The sequence below is a fragment of the Anolis carolinensis genome, chromosome 2 (assembly GCF_035594765.1).
Source record: "Anolis carolinensis isolate JA03-04 chromosome 2, rAnoCar3.1.pri, whole genome shotgun sequence".
NCBI lineage: Eukaryota > Metazoa > Chordata > Lepidosauria > Squamata > Dactyloidae > Anolis > Anolis carolinensis.
In genome coordinates, this window is record NC_085842.1 from 130,904,597 (window position 1) to 130,920,982 (window position 16,386).

The 16,386-nt window shown below is 41.6% G+C and overlaps 2 protein-coding genes across 3 annotated transcripts in view; one reads left to right on the top strand and one right to left on the bottom strand.

Moving 5' to 3' along the window:
- Window positions 1–1,916: 1,916 nt before the first annotated feature.
- On the bottom strand, window positions 1,917–14,554 carry cenpx (centromere protein X). Its single transcript, XM_003217296.4, has 5 exons — window positions 14,413–14,554; window positions 5,527–5,578; window positions 4,760–4,813; window positions 3,797–3,885; window positions 1,917–3,610 (listed from the first exon to the last, which is right to left on the bottom strand). Exons 1-5 carry the CDS (start codon window positions 14,452–14,454, stop codon window positions 3,596–3,598), a joined length of 252 nt encoding a protein of 83 aa, XP_003217344.1. The 5' UTR covers window positions 14,455–14,554; the 3' UTR covers window positions 1,917–3,595.
- Window positions 9,006–16,386, top strand: part of lrrc45 (leucine rich repeat containing 45) — a 32,017-nt gene continuing 24,636 nt past the window's right edge. Inside the window, exon 1 of one of the 2 annotated variants that reach the window (XM_062973947.1) lies at window positions 9,006–11,951. The gene's annotated coding sequence lies outside the window, so the exon portion shown is untranslated. Of the gene's footprint in view, window positions 11,952–14,547; window positions 14,663–16,386 lie in introns of those variants that run through there. The other variant, XM_008104578.3, reaches the window with a different exon arrangement.

The following is a 16,386-nucleotide window of genomic DNA, read 5'->3' on the forward strand; positions in this document are numbered from 1 at the left end:
AGATGCAAAGAGATTGTGCCTTTGGGATAGGAGTTCCATTATGTAAATGCTCAAGTCCTATTTCTAGGATTCGTCCTTAAAGTTCCTCACATTTCAAAATCTAAGTGTTTTTTTTTAAATCTCACACATTTATTAGATGCGATTACCTTAAAAATCTGTAGGAGAATGAAGATTTCTACTATCACTTATGTTCAGACATGTCCCACCCAAAATTCTGGGTGGTCATTCTTTTTTGTTTTTTTCAGTAGTAATGTGGCACTTCAGGTATTGCACTGCACCTCCCTGCATTCTGCACCACCGTCAATGCTAGATAAGTTGATGGGTATTACAGTGCAGGATCAGAAGAAAGGGCATTTACTCAGCTTCATACATTGGTTTTTGATGCTATACTTACAGTAAGTTGCTTGGTTAAGCTAGAAAACTGTTTTCTTAACAAACAACCAAAGAGACCTGATTTAAAAACTTTTCTGCACCTTTTTGCTGTAACTGCTCAAAGTTAGCCACTTTTCTTTAACTTTTTAAAACTGAAGGTGACATCAGTTCCCTTCAGCCTGCCCTTGTTGCCAATGTTTACAGAGCTATATGCAACACATAATAGATTTTCCCAGGATAAGTTATCCAACAGTTTTATATATATGATAGCTTGATGCCTCAAGACTAGAGAGAAAATACTGAACTTCTGAATTGAACTTCGAAAAGTTAGTTATAAGAATTACATTTCCCCAAATCTTGTCGTCAGCATGGCTGCAGTGTTCAAGCTTAGCTGTACAAGGCATTAGACTCATGCTTCAAAAAGGAAGTTAAGCTTCCTTTTCAACTTCAGCTGACAACAAAGGAAGTCACAACTCCATCTCTAATTGTTCACAATGAAAATCGTATTCATTTACAAAAAAAGTATTATTGTGCTTGTTTATATCCTGCTTTTTCTCTCCATACGTAAACTCAAAGAGCCTCATAACTAAAAGCATTTCAATACAACTTAAAATATACAAATATAAAACCATTTTACCACTCAGCTGCTGAATCCATGGGAGTGGTATTTGACCTTGTGCCTAGAAATATCAATTCCCTCTGACTATTTCATGGAATAGGACATAGTTACCATGTATTGTCATAAACCCTACTCTGGACTATAATTAGGATTTACCATAGAAAAATGTAAACAGACATGTGTTAAACATTGGTGTGTCAACAGATCAGAAAGTGACATCTGTTTTAGTTTAGCTTTGTCACAGGTGTACGTATTCAAATTCACATTAAATGCTCTGTAGAACATTTGCACCCCTTCCTTCAGGGGGATTAAATTATGTGGGTAGCCAAAGCACTCTCATTTTATGGGGGTGTTTTGATGTTTAAAAAAACATGTGAAAACTACATACAAAAAAATTATCTGGAGTATCATCTTATAAACTAGACTGTCAAACCAAATAAAAATAGAAGTAGGCTTTCACACTACTTTTGCGGTGTAATAAGAAATATAATTTCCTTAAACAGAAGGTTTGCTTCTGAGCAGTCTTACATTGACCAAAGTTAAAAGACAGTTATCTCAAGCTTCCTAGGTTTAAAGTGAGTAATCAATTACTCTGGAAAAGGTAGAAGAGTTGCTTGCTAAGGTTCTAAGTAATGAGATATTTTTATTGATATTCTAAGCCTGTATCAGTCACAAGTCACTGGTGTAGAAATGAGTAACATGCACTAGGACTAAGAATGGGGAGATCAAGGTCCACTCAGGTAGGAAGTCACTGGATGACCTTGAACCAATCACCCATTTCTTGATCTTGAATACTTTACATGGTAGTTAAGAAAACAAAAACTGGACAACGGAAAAACATATATTACCTGAATGGCGAGTGGGAAAGGCAGAATATAAATCTGGTGTATAAATTAATCTTAAGACTGCATTCTTCAATAAAAAGTACTCTACAATTGGCCATATTTATTTCTGCTTCCATATAAATATGCAGGATTTGATTGCATGCATGTCATTGGTATAGAACAGTTTTTATAATGTATTAGAGCATATAATTGTCTTTCCACTTTGCTTGGCTGCTTACGTAGAGGTTTCATAAAAAACTGTCATCCTTGTTTAGTGTAGCTTTAGCACTGACTTTGTACAACAGGGAAAATGCCCTTGCTCAATGGCAGGTACCGGCATCACATGTAAACAATTCCAGCCCTGCAATCTGGATAAAAGGTGAAGTAGCAGGCAATGGGGAAAATTATTCAGGGAAGCAGCTCCCAGTCAAGCCTGATTAGATAATGTAAAATTAGTTAACTAGTGCTTGAAGTCAGATTTCTCTGCTATTAAATGAGGAGTGAGGCATAAATGACTGCAGCCTCCCACATGTTGTACTGCAAGTTCCATGATTCTTTTTAATTGACTGTGTTGGCTAGTGCTGATGGAAATTGCAAGCTTTCAGATTTCTCTCCTTTTGTTCCTGTTAGTTATTAATATGTAGCAGTGGGTATATTAGAAACAACTTTGGCAAACTACTCTTTATCACTCAGCTTGGACATTAATCTATAAGCAACAATAGGAATGCCTTCTTAGCTAGGAGTAAGTCCCACTGAACAACAGGGCTTACGGTTGAGTACACCAGTACTGCACTGCTGTATTCATGCCTTAAAATGCAGTTACTTTGTCCTCAGCAGGCCTAGGCTTTATTTTGCTGTGAAGTCAGAGTTGCTGGGCTCTACCCTGCCTTTCCCATGTGTGAGGTTTACTATTTCACAGCCTCCCCCTCCCCTGCTGACAGAGGGGCTGGGTCCTGCGTGATGTGGGATCCTCACACATGCTGTTTGTTATTCTGCTCCTTTTTGAAAGTTTTTCTTTCGTCCTACAAAGAGGGGGTGGAGGGAAGGCCAAACAACCCTTTGAAGCTACTTGACTTTCTATGATTAATTGCAACAAGGAGCCTGCAAAAGGGAGGGAAACTATTTTTGATTTATTGAAGTTTCTTTGTGAGAACAAATTTATAGCAGAGGGAAGCAGCTTCTGAGAATATCAAATGGTTAAAAGGTTCCAAGCCCTCTTTGATGTCATGGCCCCAGTGGAATGCTGGAAAGGTTGAGGGACAGGCACTGTTTATTTATAAAATAAAGATCAGGTACCTGCTGCTGGCACAGACCCGGCCCTGGCTCCTGTTTAAGAGCTCAGACTGCAGGCAGGGCATGAAATTATCCTTTAAAAAGCTTGCAGGGGTGATGAGAGCCTACAGGGCAGGGAATGCTTCCAGGCAAACTCACTCTTTCCACACATCCCTACAGGAAGACACCTGTTTCTCCCATCGGAAAAGTGGAAGCTCTGCCTGGCCGTGAATGGGAAGCAGCAGGATAGGGCAGAGTCTCAAGTGGCTCAGGGCCATTTGCTTCGGCACTGTGATCATTAAAAAAAATCCAGCCCATTTGACATTCGAGAGCAAGCAGGCACCTAGGTAAAAAGAATGGTAATTAAGTAGAAGGGAGCACAAAGGAGGACTATCATTCCAGTAAGCACAGTCACTCTGGAACAGATTCCATGTGGACGTTTGTAGCCCACTTTGTGCCAGGAGTCAATCCAAAGTAGCAGGAAGGCAAGATTTGCATCATCAGTTTTCTAGAAGTCCAGAAGCTGAAAAAAATTAAGAATTGTTACATTAGTGTGAGCAACAAGGCATTCTCTCCAAGTTAGCTAGCTGATTTCCTTAAGTTCTAGTTGCCCAGTTGAGCCAACATCCTCATGAAGGAAGGGAATTAAGATGCCTTTGCCCGCATCCTTATGCTGTTAACTAAGGAATCTGAGATGGGATTTACATACCAGCTGTGGCAGCACTTTTTCCACATGCTCCACTTCCACCTTGGTCAGGTCCTCTGTTTCAGCTTGCCGTGCGCCTCGTGCTGCTGCCTCTGTAACACACGGTTCCAAAGAATTCAAAGCACAAGAGAGGGCTGTCAAGGATGCAGCAGAGAAGGAAGGGGCAGAGACTTTAGGGAAACAGGAGGGGACGTTATTGGTTGAAGCTTTTTCTCATCTGCCTTATACGTACATACACATTTGCCTGTTTAGAGCATTATCACAAATGCTTTGCCTTAGGAAGAAGTGCTAGAGTCTTATCACTTGGTATGATTCACTCAAGATTGAATAAAACCAAACAAAACATGTGCCTAACTCCGTATGTATACCATCATACACATAACCAACCAGCAATGAAGACCCACACAGGCTCCACAAAGTAGATCCTGAGTTTAAATTAGTAAATGTGTCTTACGCTCCTTAACATCAGATGGAAGCATAATTAGACACACATATTAAGTTTAATTAGGACCAGAAATCAAATTCTGCAACTAGAAAAGATTCTGTGAACACTGTAACTACTACTTCTAGGGCAAGAGTGGGAACTGTAGTCCTCCAGATGTTACAGGACTATTATGACCAGTAGCCCTGGACAAAATAGCCATTGGTGAAAAATGCTAGGAGGGGCAGTACAGCAGTATGATCCTATCCCTGTGCTAAAGAATTTCTTAGAACGACTAAGATGGGAAAGGAAGGCATAACTCAAAGCATCATAGAAGGGAAAGTTTATAGTCATGAAAGGCATGGAAGCTCTGGCTATACCTCTGGATTTAGCTGGCTTCCAACCTTGCAGAAAGTCTGCCATTACTTATAAAAATAAAATTTAACTCAATAGAATGTTGACTTCAGCACTTTCACCTTTCCATAGGCCATATCATCAATTTGTGACTGCCATTCCTTGAAACAAATATGGATGCCACAACTTACCTTGAACAAATACTTTAAGCATTTCTGCCATCAGCAACAGAGCATCACCACTCACTGAGAAGAGAGAGGAACAATTATCATGACTAAACATTTCTCACAGCACAATTATCCCTGCCCACAACCCAAGGCAACTATAGTGAACATGGCCTCTGAGACAAGACATAGGGATTTTGGAGTGGTTGTTAGTGTCATGATCAAGTATTAACAACTGTCAGTGTTACAGAAAGGGTTAATTTGCATTTAGTAGATACAGGTAGCTAGTTTGAGACTAGACTAGAATAAGAAATTTCTAGTCAATTCTATCAATAACCTTTTTGCACACTTCTAGCAGCTGTGGGGATGAGAGATCACTCATGTTTGTAATTTCCTCTATTTGCTTCTGTCCTATAAGCCTTGGGAATCTATTTTTCACTGGCCATGCTAGTGGGGAGTGTGTACCTTAGCTGAGAATCTATAGCCAACTATGAGGATATTGAATGTTAGCCATGAGACAGTCTGGATAGGATTAGTTGCCCAGTTCTAACATTTGCTGCAAGATGCGGGATCACATCAGTTGAAGAACCATGACATTTATTTTAGAACAGTATTGTGCATCAGATTTTGGGGGAAATGAAGTCTTGGGAAGGCCTGGAATTACAGTCAGTTGCAGTCTAGAAGGATCTTGGGTTACCTCTGATATTTCAGAGCCTGGTCTCTCTACAGTAAAATCTGGGAAGACCTCCAGAAAGAACTGGCCTCTTTATTGAGACAGAAGGGAAAGCAATTACCTCGTGTTTTGTCATCTTTGAAGTAGAGCTGGAGCAGTTTGTTCACAGTCTCCTGCACAGAAAAGGGAATCCATCAAGAGGTGTTAATGAAGAAAAAGTGAATCTCTTTGTCTTTCCATTTCAAAGAGATATAAAAGAGGTAAAGCAATATATTTTATGAGAACAACTTCTGTTGGTGTAGAAATACATCAAAAGGAACTGGCCAAATAAAATATATTACCTTACCACTTCTGCCTTTCATTCTCTGGGACCTGAAGGGCAATACATACTGACATCAATCTTCCATCCCTACACAGAGACCACATAACTGGCTTCAAGCTCCACCCTAATTTTTTCTACTGCAACCCTTATCCACAAGGTTTTTTCATCTGCTGAAAACAGCACTCTTTCAAAGACCAGCTCCTTGCCTCTACTTATTTCAGCATATAGTTTCTCAGAGGATTGTTAGGAAGTCAGTTGTTAGCCTTTGGGATCAATAAACAAAAGGGCTTATGTGAATCAAGACAAGGAATTCTGTATCTTGGGTACTGCAACAGAACACACGACTTATTCCCAAATATTACCCAACTAAATGGGAATAGTGTGTTTAAACATTTTAGTTCACTTATCTACTGTATGCAAATAAATTTGTATATAATCAGCAGGTTTGTAGTCACAGCTTCATTAAGAAAAGGTATCATGTTTATATGTGGAAACCCCTTTTGCAAAATTTTATTTTGACTCCGTAGAAGGATGGTTCAGGAGGACACCTGATGTGGTGGAAATATGGTCTATATCCCTTAGAGATATGGTGAGGGGCGGGGGGGGGGGGGGAGGCGTTTTGAAGCAACATTTTCTAAAAATGCAAAAATATGTCACCTTAGGGGCCACAAAAATGGCCCGGGGTACACATCCTTGCTCCAGACTTGCTAGAATAATAATAATAAAAAACATTAACTAGGGACTACCACTACCTCCTGCATTTATCCAGAAGCATCCTAAAAATTTCTCTAAGTTTAGTAGCTGAATTTCAGTAATTTGTCAGCTAACTTCCACATGAAGAAAGAGAGATTACAGGTGTATCTCATTCACTCAAATAAGTGTATTACTAGGCATCACTTCTTTACCAGAAATGCTGGTACCAGATAGAAATCACATTAAAAAAAAGGGATAGATTCCTACACCACACAAAAAAGACAATCTCCTTGTAATAATTTTTTACAGGAAGTATTCAAAATCAAGTGTCCTGAGAGAAGTTTTTTCTCTGTCAAGTTTTTCCAAGCCCTACTGAATCTTATCTACCTTGTCCAACCATTCATACTGTTACAGCATGCTTCAGTTCCCTAAGGAAAATGTTCTCTCAGTGTTTCCACTGGCCACGTTCTATGCTTATTGTGGCTTTTTTGATAAAGTGATCAAACTCTTTATTCTAAATGCAGCTGCAGTGCCACATATGAACAAGGGCATTAAAATGGGGCTATCTTGTTTTCAGCCCCTTTCACAATCAACATCACTAACATAGAAATGGTATTTTTCACTGCTGCCACATTACAGACCTTACGTTCTATTATTGAACTATATCCACTATGGAGATCTTTTCTGTCTTTCCACCATCAACTCAAACCCTACAAATTTTGCTGTATATTCACCAATGCTGAAGAAATCCCTTTACAGACCTCTGGCATCTGCTTAGCTTTTCACGATGCTCTGACGCCACCTGCCGGCTAGCTCATGCATTGCTCAGGACTCCGGAGCCCAAGATGACATGAACAAGTTAAATAGCGCCATTTCTAGCTCAGAACTTCCGTGCTTATTTGTTTCTATTGCGAGAAATGTGTTTATATACAGTTTGGTGATGGGACAAGCCCATTCAGATATCATATCCCAGCAGTAAGAGTTGCCCCACCCAATACTGCAGTAACCACCAGGAATGAAATAGAGTTCCTATCACTGCCATAAAGTAAAGGTTTTCTGTGGATTGGTGCTCATATCCATTTCTAAGCCAAAGGGCCATTGTTTTCCATAGACACCTCCTAGGTCATGTGATCGGCATGACTCCATGGAGCGCTGTTATCTTCCTGCTGGAGCAGTACCTATTGATCTACTCACATTTGCATGTTTTTGAACTGCTAGGTTGGCAGAAGCTGGGGCTAACAGCGGAACCTTACCCCGCTCCCCGGATTCGAACCGCTGACCTTCTGGTCAGCAAGTTCAGCAGCTCAGCGGTAGGAGCTCCTATCTCTGCCACAGAGCCAGAAATAGTGAGGTGGTTTGAACCAGTGGTTTTCAACCTGTGGGTCCAGATGTTTTGGCCTTCAAATCCCGGAAATCCTAACAGCTAAACTGGCTGGTAAACAGGTAAACTGTTTGGGATTTCTGGGAGTTGTAGGCCAAAACACCGAGGGACCCACAGGTTGAGAACCACTGCACTAGACTATGAGACTTTAGACAAGGGTTCAACCATGGCAACTCACTAGATGACCTTCTGCAAGTCACACTCGCTCACCCTCTGAGGAGAACAAAGGCATACCCCTGTAGAATAAATCTTGCCAAGAAAGTTCTGTAATAGGCTTGCTTTATGATGATCATAAATCTGAATGGGCTTGAAAGCACATAAGAACAGCAACCCCTGCAATAAAATAACCTGTTCTTTAGTCAATGACTGTCCAATTTATCCAGGATTCTTCATCAAATGCTTTTCTGGAAATCCAAGTCTATGTCTAGCAGATCACTCAGTTTATATGTTTGTTAGTGCTAAATAATAATAATAATAATAATAATAATAATAATACGCAGCTTACAACAAAACAGTAAATACAATAAATGATATAACAGACAAACAAATATCAATTAATACAAAATGGTACAATATTATAAACAAAAATAAAGTTTAAAAGACTTAAAAGTTTAAGGGATTTCATATGACTGGCAAACCATGATTTCATTCTCCAGAAATGCTGATGTTGTCTGTTAAGTTTGTTTTACAACATGGTTAATAATAATATCTCAGATCATGTTTTTCACCAGTGTATGCATGAGGCCATCTATTCGTATTCTCATTCTGGTTCCTTAAAAAATCAAGCTTATGTGACAACTGGACTTTGCTCACATTACGTATTCCCTTGCTACATATGATCCATGCTGCTCCTTGATTATTTCTCCACTATTTTAGGCTTTAAGTTCCTAGTAAACTGGGGCTAATTTTACCAGTATTTGGCATGCTGATAGCAATAGTGTAAAAATAAACAGAAGGTGAATATCTTTATGCAATTACTGAAGTACGACCATTTCATATTTACCTGCATATACTCGTGTATAAGCTGACCTCATGTACAGTATAAACTAAAGGCATGTATTTTTCATCAAAGAAGGAACCATTGCCTTCTCTGGGTAGAATACTGAAAAGTGAAGAACAAGGTCCATCCCAGGAGAACCAAAAAGGAGTGCCAACTTCTCCTATATTCCCTCATTTTCCCTGAGGGGAAGGGCCAAAGAGCAGCCACCATCTTCCCAGTCTGATATTCAAAGAGGCCAGAGGCAGCACCATGGTAGACTGAGCTGAGGTGCTCAGTGCACCCATTGTCTTGGGATGGTTTAAGCTCTCACCTTTGGCCACTTTACTCAGAGAAAGGGAGGATTCTTGATAAAGAGGTGTAGCACTTCAAGGCAGAAATCCCTTTGACTGTAACAGCACACCAACGAGTATACAACAAGCAGCTTATTGTGGAAAACATATATAAAAGCAAAGCAGTAAAAGTAGTATAAAGTATAATCCAAAAGTTAGTCCATAAGAATGTCTTAAATGTTCAGTGAGAATCCATCATCAATTTTGTAAAAACTTCCATGGAACAAGATAGGCAAAAACAAGAAACAAAGCAAAACAAATCCATAAGCATGACTAGGCATGGATAAAGTAATTCAAAAAGCACACATTAAATGCCAAGTGACAACTGGAACCAGAAAATATCCATGAAAACACAGAGCACTGAAAAGCAGGAACCTTGGAGGTTAAGCGAAAATTGCCTGACTTGAAAACAAAAGCTGAATGAGTCAATAAAAGGCTCTTAATCCCTAATCGTGAGAAATGCATTTCTTTTGCCCTTGAAGAAAGCTATCTCATTACAATTATCTCTTTTCTGTTGTAAACAAGCAGATCGCCTGAGTCTTTTGCAGACTTCCATATCTTTCTTGTAAAACTGCCTTCAATTCAAGGTTAAGTTCTCACTAACACCTAAAGCATCTACCTTCTGTTTCGTTGACTATTCTAAAGCCTTCGACTGTGTGGACCATAACAAACTGTGGCATGTGCTTGGTGATATGGGGATACCAAGTCACCTTGTCTGTATCCTAAGAAATCTGTATAAAGACCAAGTAGCTACAGTAAGAACAGACCACGGAACAACAGCCTGGTTCAAGATTGGGAAAGGAGTACGTCAGGGCTGTATACTATCGCCCTATCTATTCAACTTGTACACAGAACACATCGTGCGACGTGCGAGGCTTGACAAATCCAAGGCTGGAGTTAAAATTTCTGGAAGAAACATTAACAATCTTAGGTATGCAGATGATACCATTCTGATGGTTGAAAGTGAGGAGGAACTGAGGAGCCTTATCACCAAGGTAAAAGAAGAAAGTGCAAAAGCCGGGCTGCAGTTAAACATCAAGAAAACCAAGATCATGGCAACCAGACCAATTGACAACTGCCAAATAGAGAGAGAAAATGTGGAGGCAGTGACAGACTTTATATTTCTAGGTGCGAAGATCACTGCAGATGCAGACTGCAACCAGGAAATCAGAAGACGTCTATTTCTTGGGAGGAGAGCAATGGCCAACCTCGATAAAATACTGAAAAGCAGAGACATCACACTGGCAACAAAGGTCCGCATAGTGAAATCAATGGTATTCCCCATAGTAACCTATGGCTGCGAGAGCTAGACCATGAGGAAGGCTGAGCGAAGGAAGATAGACGCTTTTGAACTTTGGTGCCGGAGGAAAATCCTGAGAGTGCCTTGGACTGCAAGAAGATCCAACCAGTCCATCCTCCAGGAAATAATGCCCGACTGCTCACTGGAGGGAAGGATACTAGAGGCAAAGCTGAAGTATTTTGGCCACATCATGAGAAGACAGGAAAGCTTGGAGGAGATCATGATGCTGGGGAAAATGGAAGGAAAAAGGAAGAGAGGCCAACCAAGGGCGAGATGGATGGACGGTATCCTTGAAATGGCTGGCTCAACCTTGAAGGAGCTGGGGGCAGCGACGGCCGACAGGGAGCTCTGGCGTGGACTGGTCCATGAGGTCACGAAGAGTCGAAAACGACTGAACGATTAAAGAACACCTAAATCAACAGCATCTAAGTCACTATCAGAATTCGATGAAAGGTCTTCCTTTCCTGGCCTCTCATCTGAACATTGGCCATCTTCTAGCTGTTTAGGCCCCTCAACTAAAGACTCATTCCCTTCATGAACTTCAGGTTCAGACATTACAGTGGGCACAACAAGCTGACATACAACAAGAGGTAAGACACAATACTTACTTTGGCCTGTGGATAAATCAAGTTTTGAGAGCTGTTTTGTTTTTGTTTTGGAAAAAAATTCTGGACATATACGCAAGTATTTACAGTAAGTTTTTAAAGGTGTTAAATATGTATGCCATCTGATCCTAGTGAATTGCACATTTTATCCTCTTGGTTCAAACAGTCTTTTGTTGCTTGATTCTTCACCCATCATATCTCAAAAAGGAGGTTTACAGACTTTGCTACAGTGAAGATTAACACATGGAATCCAGTTACTGTGCACTTTTCCTCTCCTTTAACAAATATTTCACACATTCATCAGTTTAACATTGGCTGGTTTCTTCTTTGTTTCATTTGTTCAAATACCATATTTTTACCAGTATGGTCACCAATTATTTTGTTTATTTACTACAGTTACTTGTCTTCTGAACTTACACTAGTTTTGCCATAACTCCTACTTTTTATCTTCTACACATTTTTAAACATTGTCCCTTGGACATGTTTCCATTCCTAATTTGGCATGCCCTCTCAGTCTCCTTTAATAAACTAATAAATAATATCTGGTTTCTTGAGGATACGAGACTCATTTGACTCTTCCTTTCCCAGTTGCAGTGGAACTTTTCAAAATTCACATGTGCTGTTATGGGCCCTGTCTCCCATCAGTTCGATAGCAAATCTAGTCTGCACAGCCCTCTAGTCAGTTTTGCCATGAACAAATCTGTGAAACAGTCATTTAACATATCTAGACATGCTCCTCCTTTCTTACCCATGACCAAGCGGTTAGCCAAGTAACATGAAGGCAGCTGAAGTTACCCATTGTTACAACACCTGTCATTGTCATAGTTTCTATATTCGCAGCACTCAGATTTCTAGAGCAAATGAACACTTTTGACTTCTGACTGCAAACTAAACTTCAGGAGAGCAGAACATCATGGTAGGTTGGCAGCCTTGGCTGGTTCACAAACCCAGCCAAATGGCACAAGGGCTCCCCCAAAGGGATTATGGAGTTCAACGGGGTGGGTTTAATGCTGGGACCACCTCATCTCCCCACTTCCCACTTTAAAAAATATATAAATGAAAGGTGCCCATGAGAGATTTTGTTATTACAATTTATGTATGTGTTTGATGGTTCAACCTCTGGTTTGCTAGTAAAACCGAATTACTGTATCGTGAAATGATAAATCTCTAAAAAGTATGTAGCTAACATGAAATGTTTGGAAAGCTCTGCCTTAAGTATCTCAAACTCTTCCTCTTTTCCTGCCCCCACTCAAAAAAACCCATATACAGCCTTAGAATCATAGTCATAGAATCATAGAGTTGGAAGAGACCTTGCGGGCCATCCAGTTCAACCCCCCGCCAAGAAGCAGGAAAATCGCATTCAAAGCACCCCCAACAGATGGCCATCCAGCCATCTGCTTAAAAGCCTCCAAAGAAGGAGCCTCCACCACACTCCGGGGCAGAGGGTTCCACTGCCAAACAGCTCTCACTGTGAGGAAGTTATTTCCAGTGTTCAGGTGGAATCTCCTTTCCTGTAGTTTGAAGCCATTGTTCTGCGTCCTAGTCTCCAGGGCTGCAGAAAACAAGTTTGCCCCTCCTCCCTATGACTTCCCCTCACATATTTATACATGGCCATCATGTCTCCTCTCAGCCTTCTTTTCTGCAAGCAAAACACGTCCAGCTCTTTAAGCCGCTCATAGGGCTTATTCTCCAAACTCTTGATCATTTTAGTCACTCTCCTCTGGACACAGTGCAGCTTGTCAACATCTCCCTTCAACGACGGTGCCCAGAATTGGACACAGTATTCCAGGTGTGGTCTGACCAAGGCAGAATAGCTTAACAGCTAAGAGCAGCTGTGGTGATTATTTAGGGATTTGAAGCCATGGTGGTGAGTGGGTTACCAGTTGTTCTCAGCCTGACGTCCCCTGGTCCCCTGATGTTTTTGGCCGTCAACTGGTAAACTGACTAGGATTTCTGGGAGTTGTAGGCCAAAAACATCTGGGGAGCCCAGGTTGAGAACCACCGGGTTAAACCCTTGTGCCAGCTGGACTGCTAACCTGAAGGTTACTTTGCTGACCTAAAGGTTGCCAGTTTGAATCCTTGAGACAGAATGAGTTCTAGTCTGTCAGCTCTAGCTTGCGGGGACATGACAGAAGCCTCCCAGGCACCCCCTGGACAATGTCTCTATAGACGGCCAATTCTTTCACACCAGAAGCAACTTGAAAGTTGCTTCTGACACGATAACAAAAATATTGAAGGTGAAATAAATACATTTATGTTAAAGAATAAATGCTATATAGTAGAGCCTCGCTTATCCAACATAAACAGGCCAGCAGAATGTTGGATAAGTGAAAATGTTGGATAATAAGAAGGGAATAAGGAAAAGCCTATTACATGTCAAATCACATGATTTTACAAATTAAGCACCAATACATTGTGCTTTACAACAAATTGATAGAAAAAGCAGTTCAGTACACAGTAACGTTATGCAGTAATTACTGTATTTATGAATTTAGCACCAAAACATCGTGATGTATTGAAAACATTGACTACAAAAACATTAACTACTAAAAATTGACTAGATAGAATTGCTGCCTAGAGAAACAGCTGTGGATCCGGGCGGGAGGCAGACTGCATTGGATAATACAGAATGTTGGATAAGCGAGACTCTACTGTAATAATGATTTCATCAGATTCATGAATTCTAAAAATGAGAATTTGATGGAAGAGGCTCAAATGGCTGCTCCTGAGAAACTGCTCCCACCATCCAGGCCTCAAGCTGCAAAGCAAGCCACTCTGAGGGTGCTTCTGCACACTGTAGAAATAACGCAGTTTGGCATCACTTCAAACGCCATGGCTCAGGACTATGGAAACCGTTAAAATTTAATTCTGTTTTAAGGTTTGTATATTTTAAGTTTTATAATGTACTGTATTGGTGTTACTGTAAAGCCACTTTGAGTCTCTCTTTTAAGACAAATAAATGAATAATAATAAATAACCACCAGCAGTCTTTGGCTAAAAGTAAAAGTACAAATTCTCAGAGTTCCACAGCACTGAGCAGTTAAAGTGATATGACACTGCCTTAATTGTACAGCGTTGATCAGGCCTGGGCAAACTTGGGCCCTCCCTCCAGGTGTTTTGCGCCATTCCTTTTTCCCCCTCAGCCGCTTAAGCGTGTCTGGTCATTTCGCGGCGCCACTATGGGAATCTTTAACCGTATTCAGGGTGCAGGCGTTTTTGGTGAGGGAAAGTGCACGAAGGAGTCCAGAATGACCCGCTGTTGAGTGTGTACTGTACACAGACCCCCGAAATAGAAGGCTGGGTGGTGGCGGCTCCTTTCCCGTCCTTCTCCTCCCAGTCCTAGCCCCTCTCCCCAGCCTTCCTGCTCCCCCGCCGACCTTCTTGAAGTCGCTTCTGGCGCTCTCCTCCCCGCTCTCCATGTCGCGCCGGTTCAGATGAGGCGCGCAAACGGCTGCTGAGGGGCATCTAGGCGCATGGCATGCCGGGAATTGTAGTCTTCCTCTGCTCTTGGGTCACTTCCTGTAGCAAGCCTCCCCTGCCGGACACTTGGGGGAGTTAGGGTCGCAATCGCCTTCCTGCCTCACCTTCGACTCATCACCCCCCCCCCTCGCCCTGTGTTCTGGTTCAGTAAGTAAACTAAGTCAGAGAGTGTGTTGTTGAAGGCTTTCATGGCCGGAATCACTGGTTTGCAGTGAGTATTCGGGACTGCATGGCCGTGTTCCAGAAGCATTCTCTCCTGACATTTCGCCTGTCTCTATGGCTGGCATCCTCAGAGGTTGTGAGGTCTGTTGGAAACTAGGCAAGTGGGGTTTATATATCTGTGGAAGGTCTAGGGTGGGAGAAAGAGCTCTTGTCCGCCTGAGGCAAGTGTGAATGTTTCAATTGGCCACCTTGATTAGCATTGAATGGCCTGGCTGAGTCCTGCCAGGGGGATCCTTTGTTGGGAGGTGTTAACTGGCCCTGATTGATTCCTGTCTGGAATTTCCCTGTTTTTGAGTGGGTTCTTTTTTTACTGTCCTGATTTTAGAGGGTTTTTTTAAAGACTGGTAGCCAGATTTTGTTCATTTTCATGGTTTCCTCCTTTCTGTTGAAATTGTCCACATGCTTGTGGTTTTTAGTGGCTTTTCTAGGTATAGTCTGGCATGATGGTTGTCAGAGTGGTCCATCATTTCAGTGATCTCAAATAATATACTGTGTCCAGGTTGGTTCATCAGGTGTTCTGCTACAGTTGACTTCTCTGGTTGAATTAGGCTCCAGTGCCTTTCATGTTCCTTGATTCAAAATCGGGCTACCATTATTAAAATCAGGACAGTAAATAAAGAACAACAATCAGAAAAAAGGGAATTCCAGACAGAAAACAATCAAGGCCAGCTAAAACCTCCTAACAAAGGACCCCCAGGGAGGAAGCAGCCAGTCTTTGGAGCTGTAAGGCCATTACATGCTAATCGAGGTAGCCAATTGCTCCATTCACACCTGTCTCAAACAAACAAGAGTTCTTTCTCCCACCTTGGAGATTCCACACACACACATATATATATATATACCCCATTTGCCTAATTTCCAACAGACCTCACAACCTCTAAGGATGCCTGCCATAGATGTGGGCAAAATGCCAGGAGAGAATGCTTCTAGTACATGGCCATACAGCCTGGAAAACTCACAGCAACCCAGTGAAGTTAAGAGACTTTGGCTAAAAGCCACAAATTTGGGGAGCGAAGAAAAGAATTCAAGAGCTTGGATCTTGGGAAAGACAAAGTGAACTTAGTAAAGGGGAGCAGACAGAAGTGTCAAAGGGAACCACAAGTCAAGTTAATAATTCAGGGGGGTGTCTCGTTCTTTTTTGGTAAAGTTACACTGCAGAAGGAACGCAGTCTGATGCCGCTTTAAGCGCTGTGGCTCAATGCTATGGAATACTGGGAGTTGTAGTTTGATGAAGCACCAGGCCTCTTTGACATTGTGAAAGTACAACTCCCATGACACCACAACATTGAGCCATGGTAGGGGAAGTATTATTAAACCATACATTCTGGGGTGCAGATGCACCCTCCGCCCTTCAAAGCCACATAGATGCCATTCTACGTGCCTGTTCTGTTTAGCAGAGAAGGCTACGGACCTTGTAAAACTCCCAGCATTCCCTAGCATTAAGTCCTGGCAGCTATAGTGGCGTCAAACTGCGTTTATTCTACAGTGTAGACAGAGGCACCCTAAGTTGTACTCCATGGAAAAGGTCTTGGGAGGGACTGTGGCTCCTACTTTCCCTTTGAGTGGCAAACATAACACTATCACATTGCACTGCTCTAGCGTTGTTGTTCCACTTTAACTGCCATGGCAATATTCTGTGGAATTCTGGG

Bases quoted from the DNA above. Each gene is read 5' to 3' on its own strand.
- cenpx (XM_003217296.4), bottom strand. From the start codon at position 14,454: ATGGAGAGCGGGGAGGAGAGCGCCAGAAGCGACTTCAAGAAG. The intron at 5,579-14,412 runs GTCGGCGGGGGA...TTTTCTGTGCAG, and splicing joins CCAGAAGCGACTTCAAGAAG to GAGACTGTGAACAAACTGCT. The intron at 3,886-4,759 runs GTAAGTTGTGGC...CGTGTGTTACAG, and splicing joins GCTTAAAGTATTTGTTCAAG to AGGCAGCAGCACGAGGCGCA.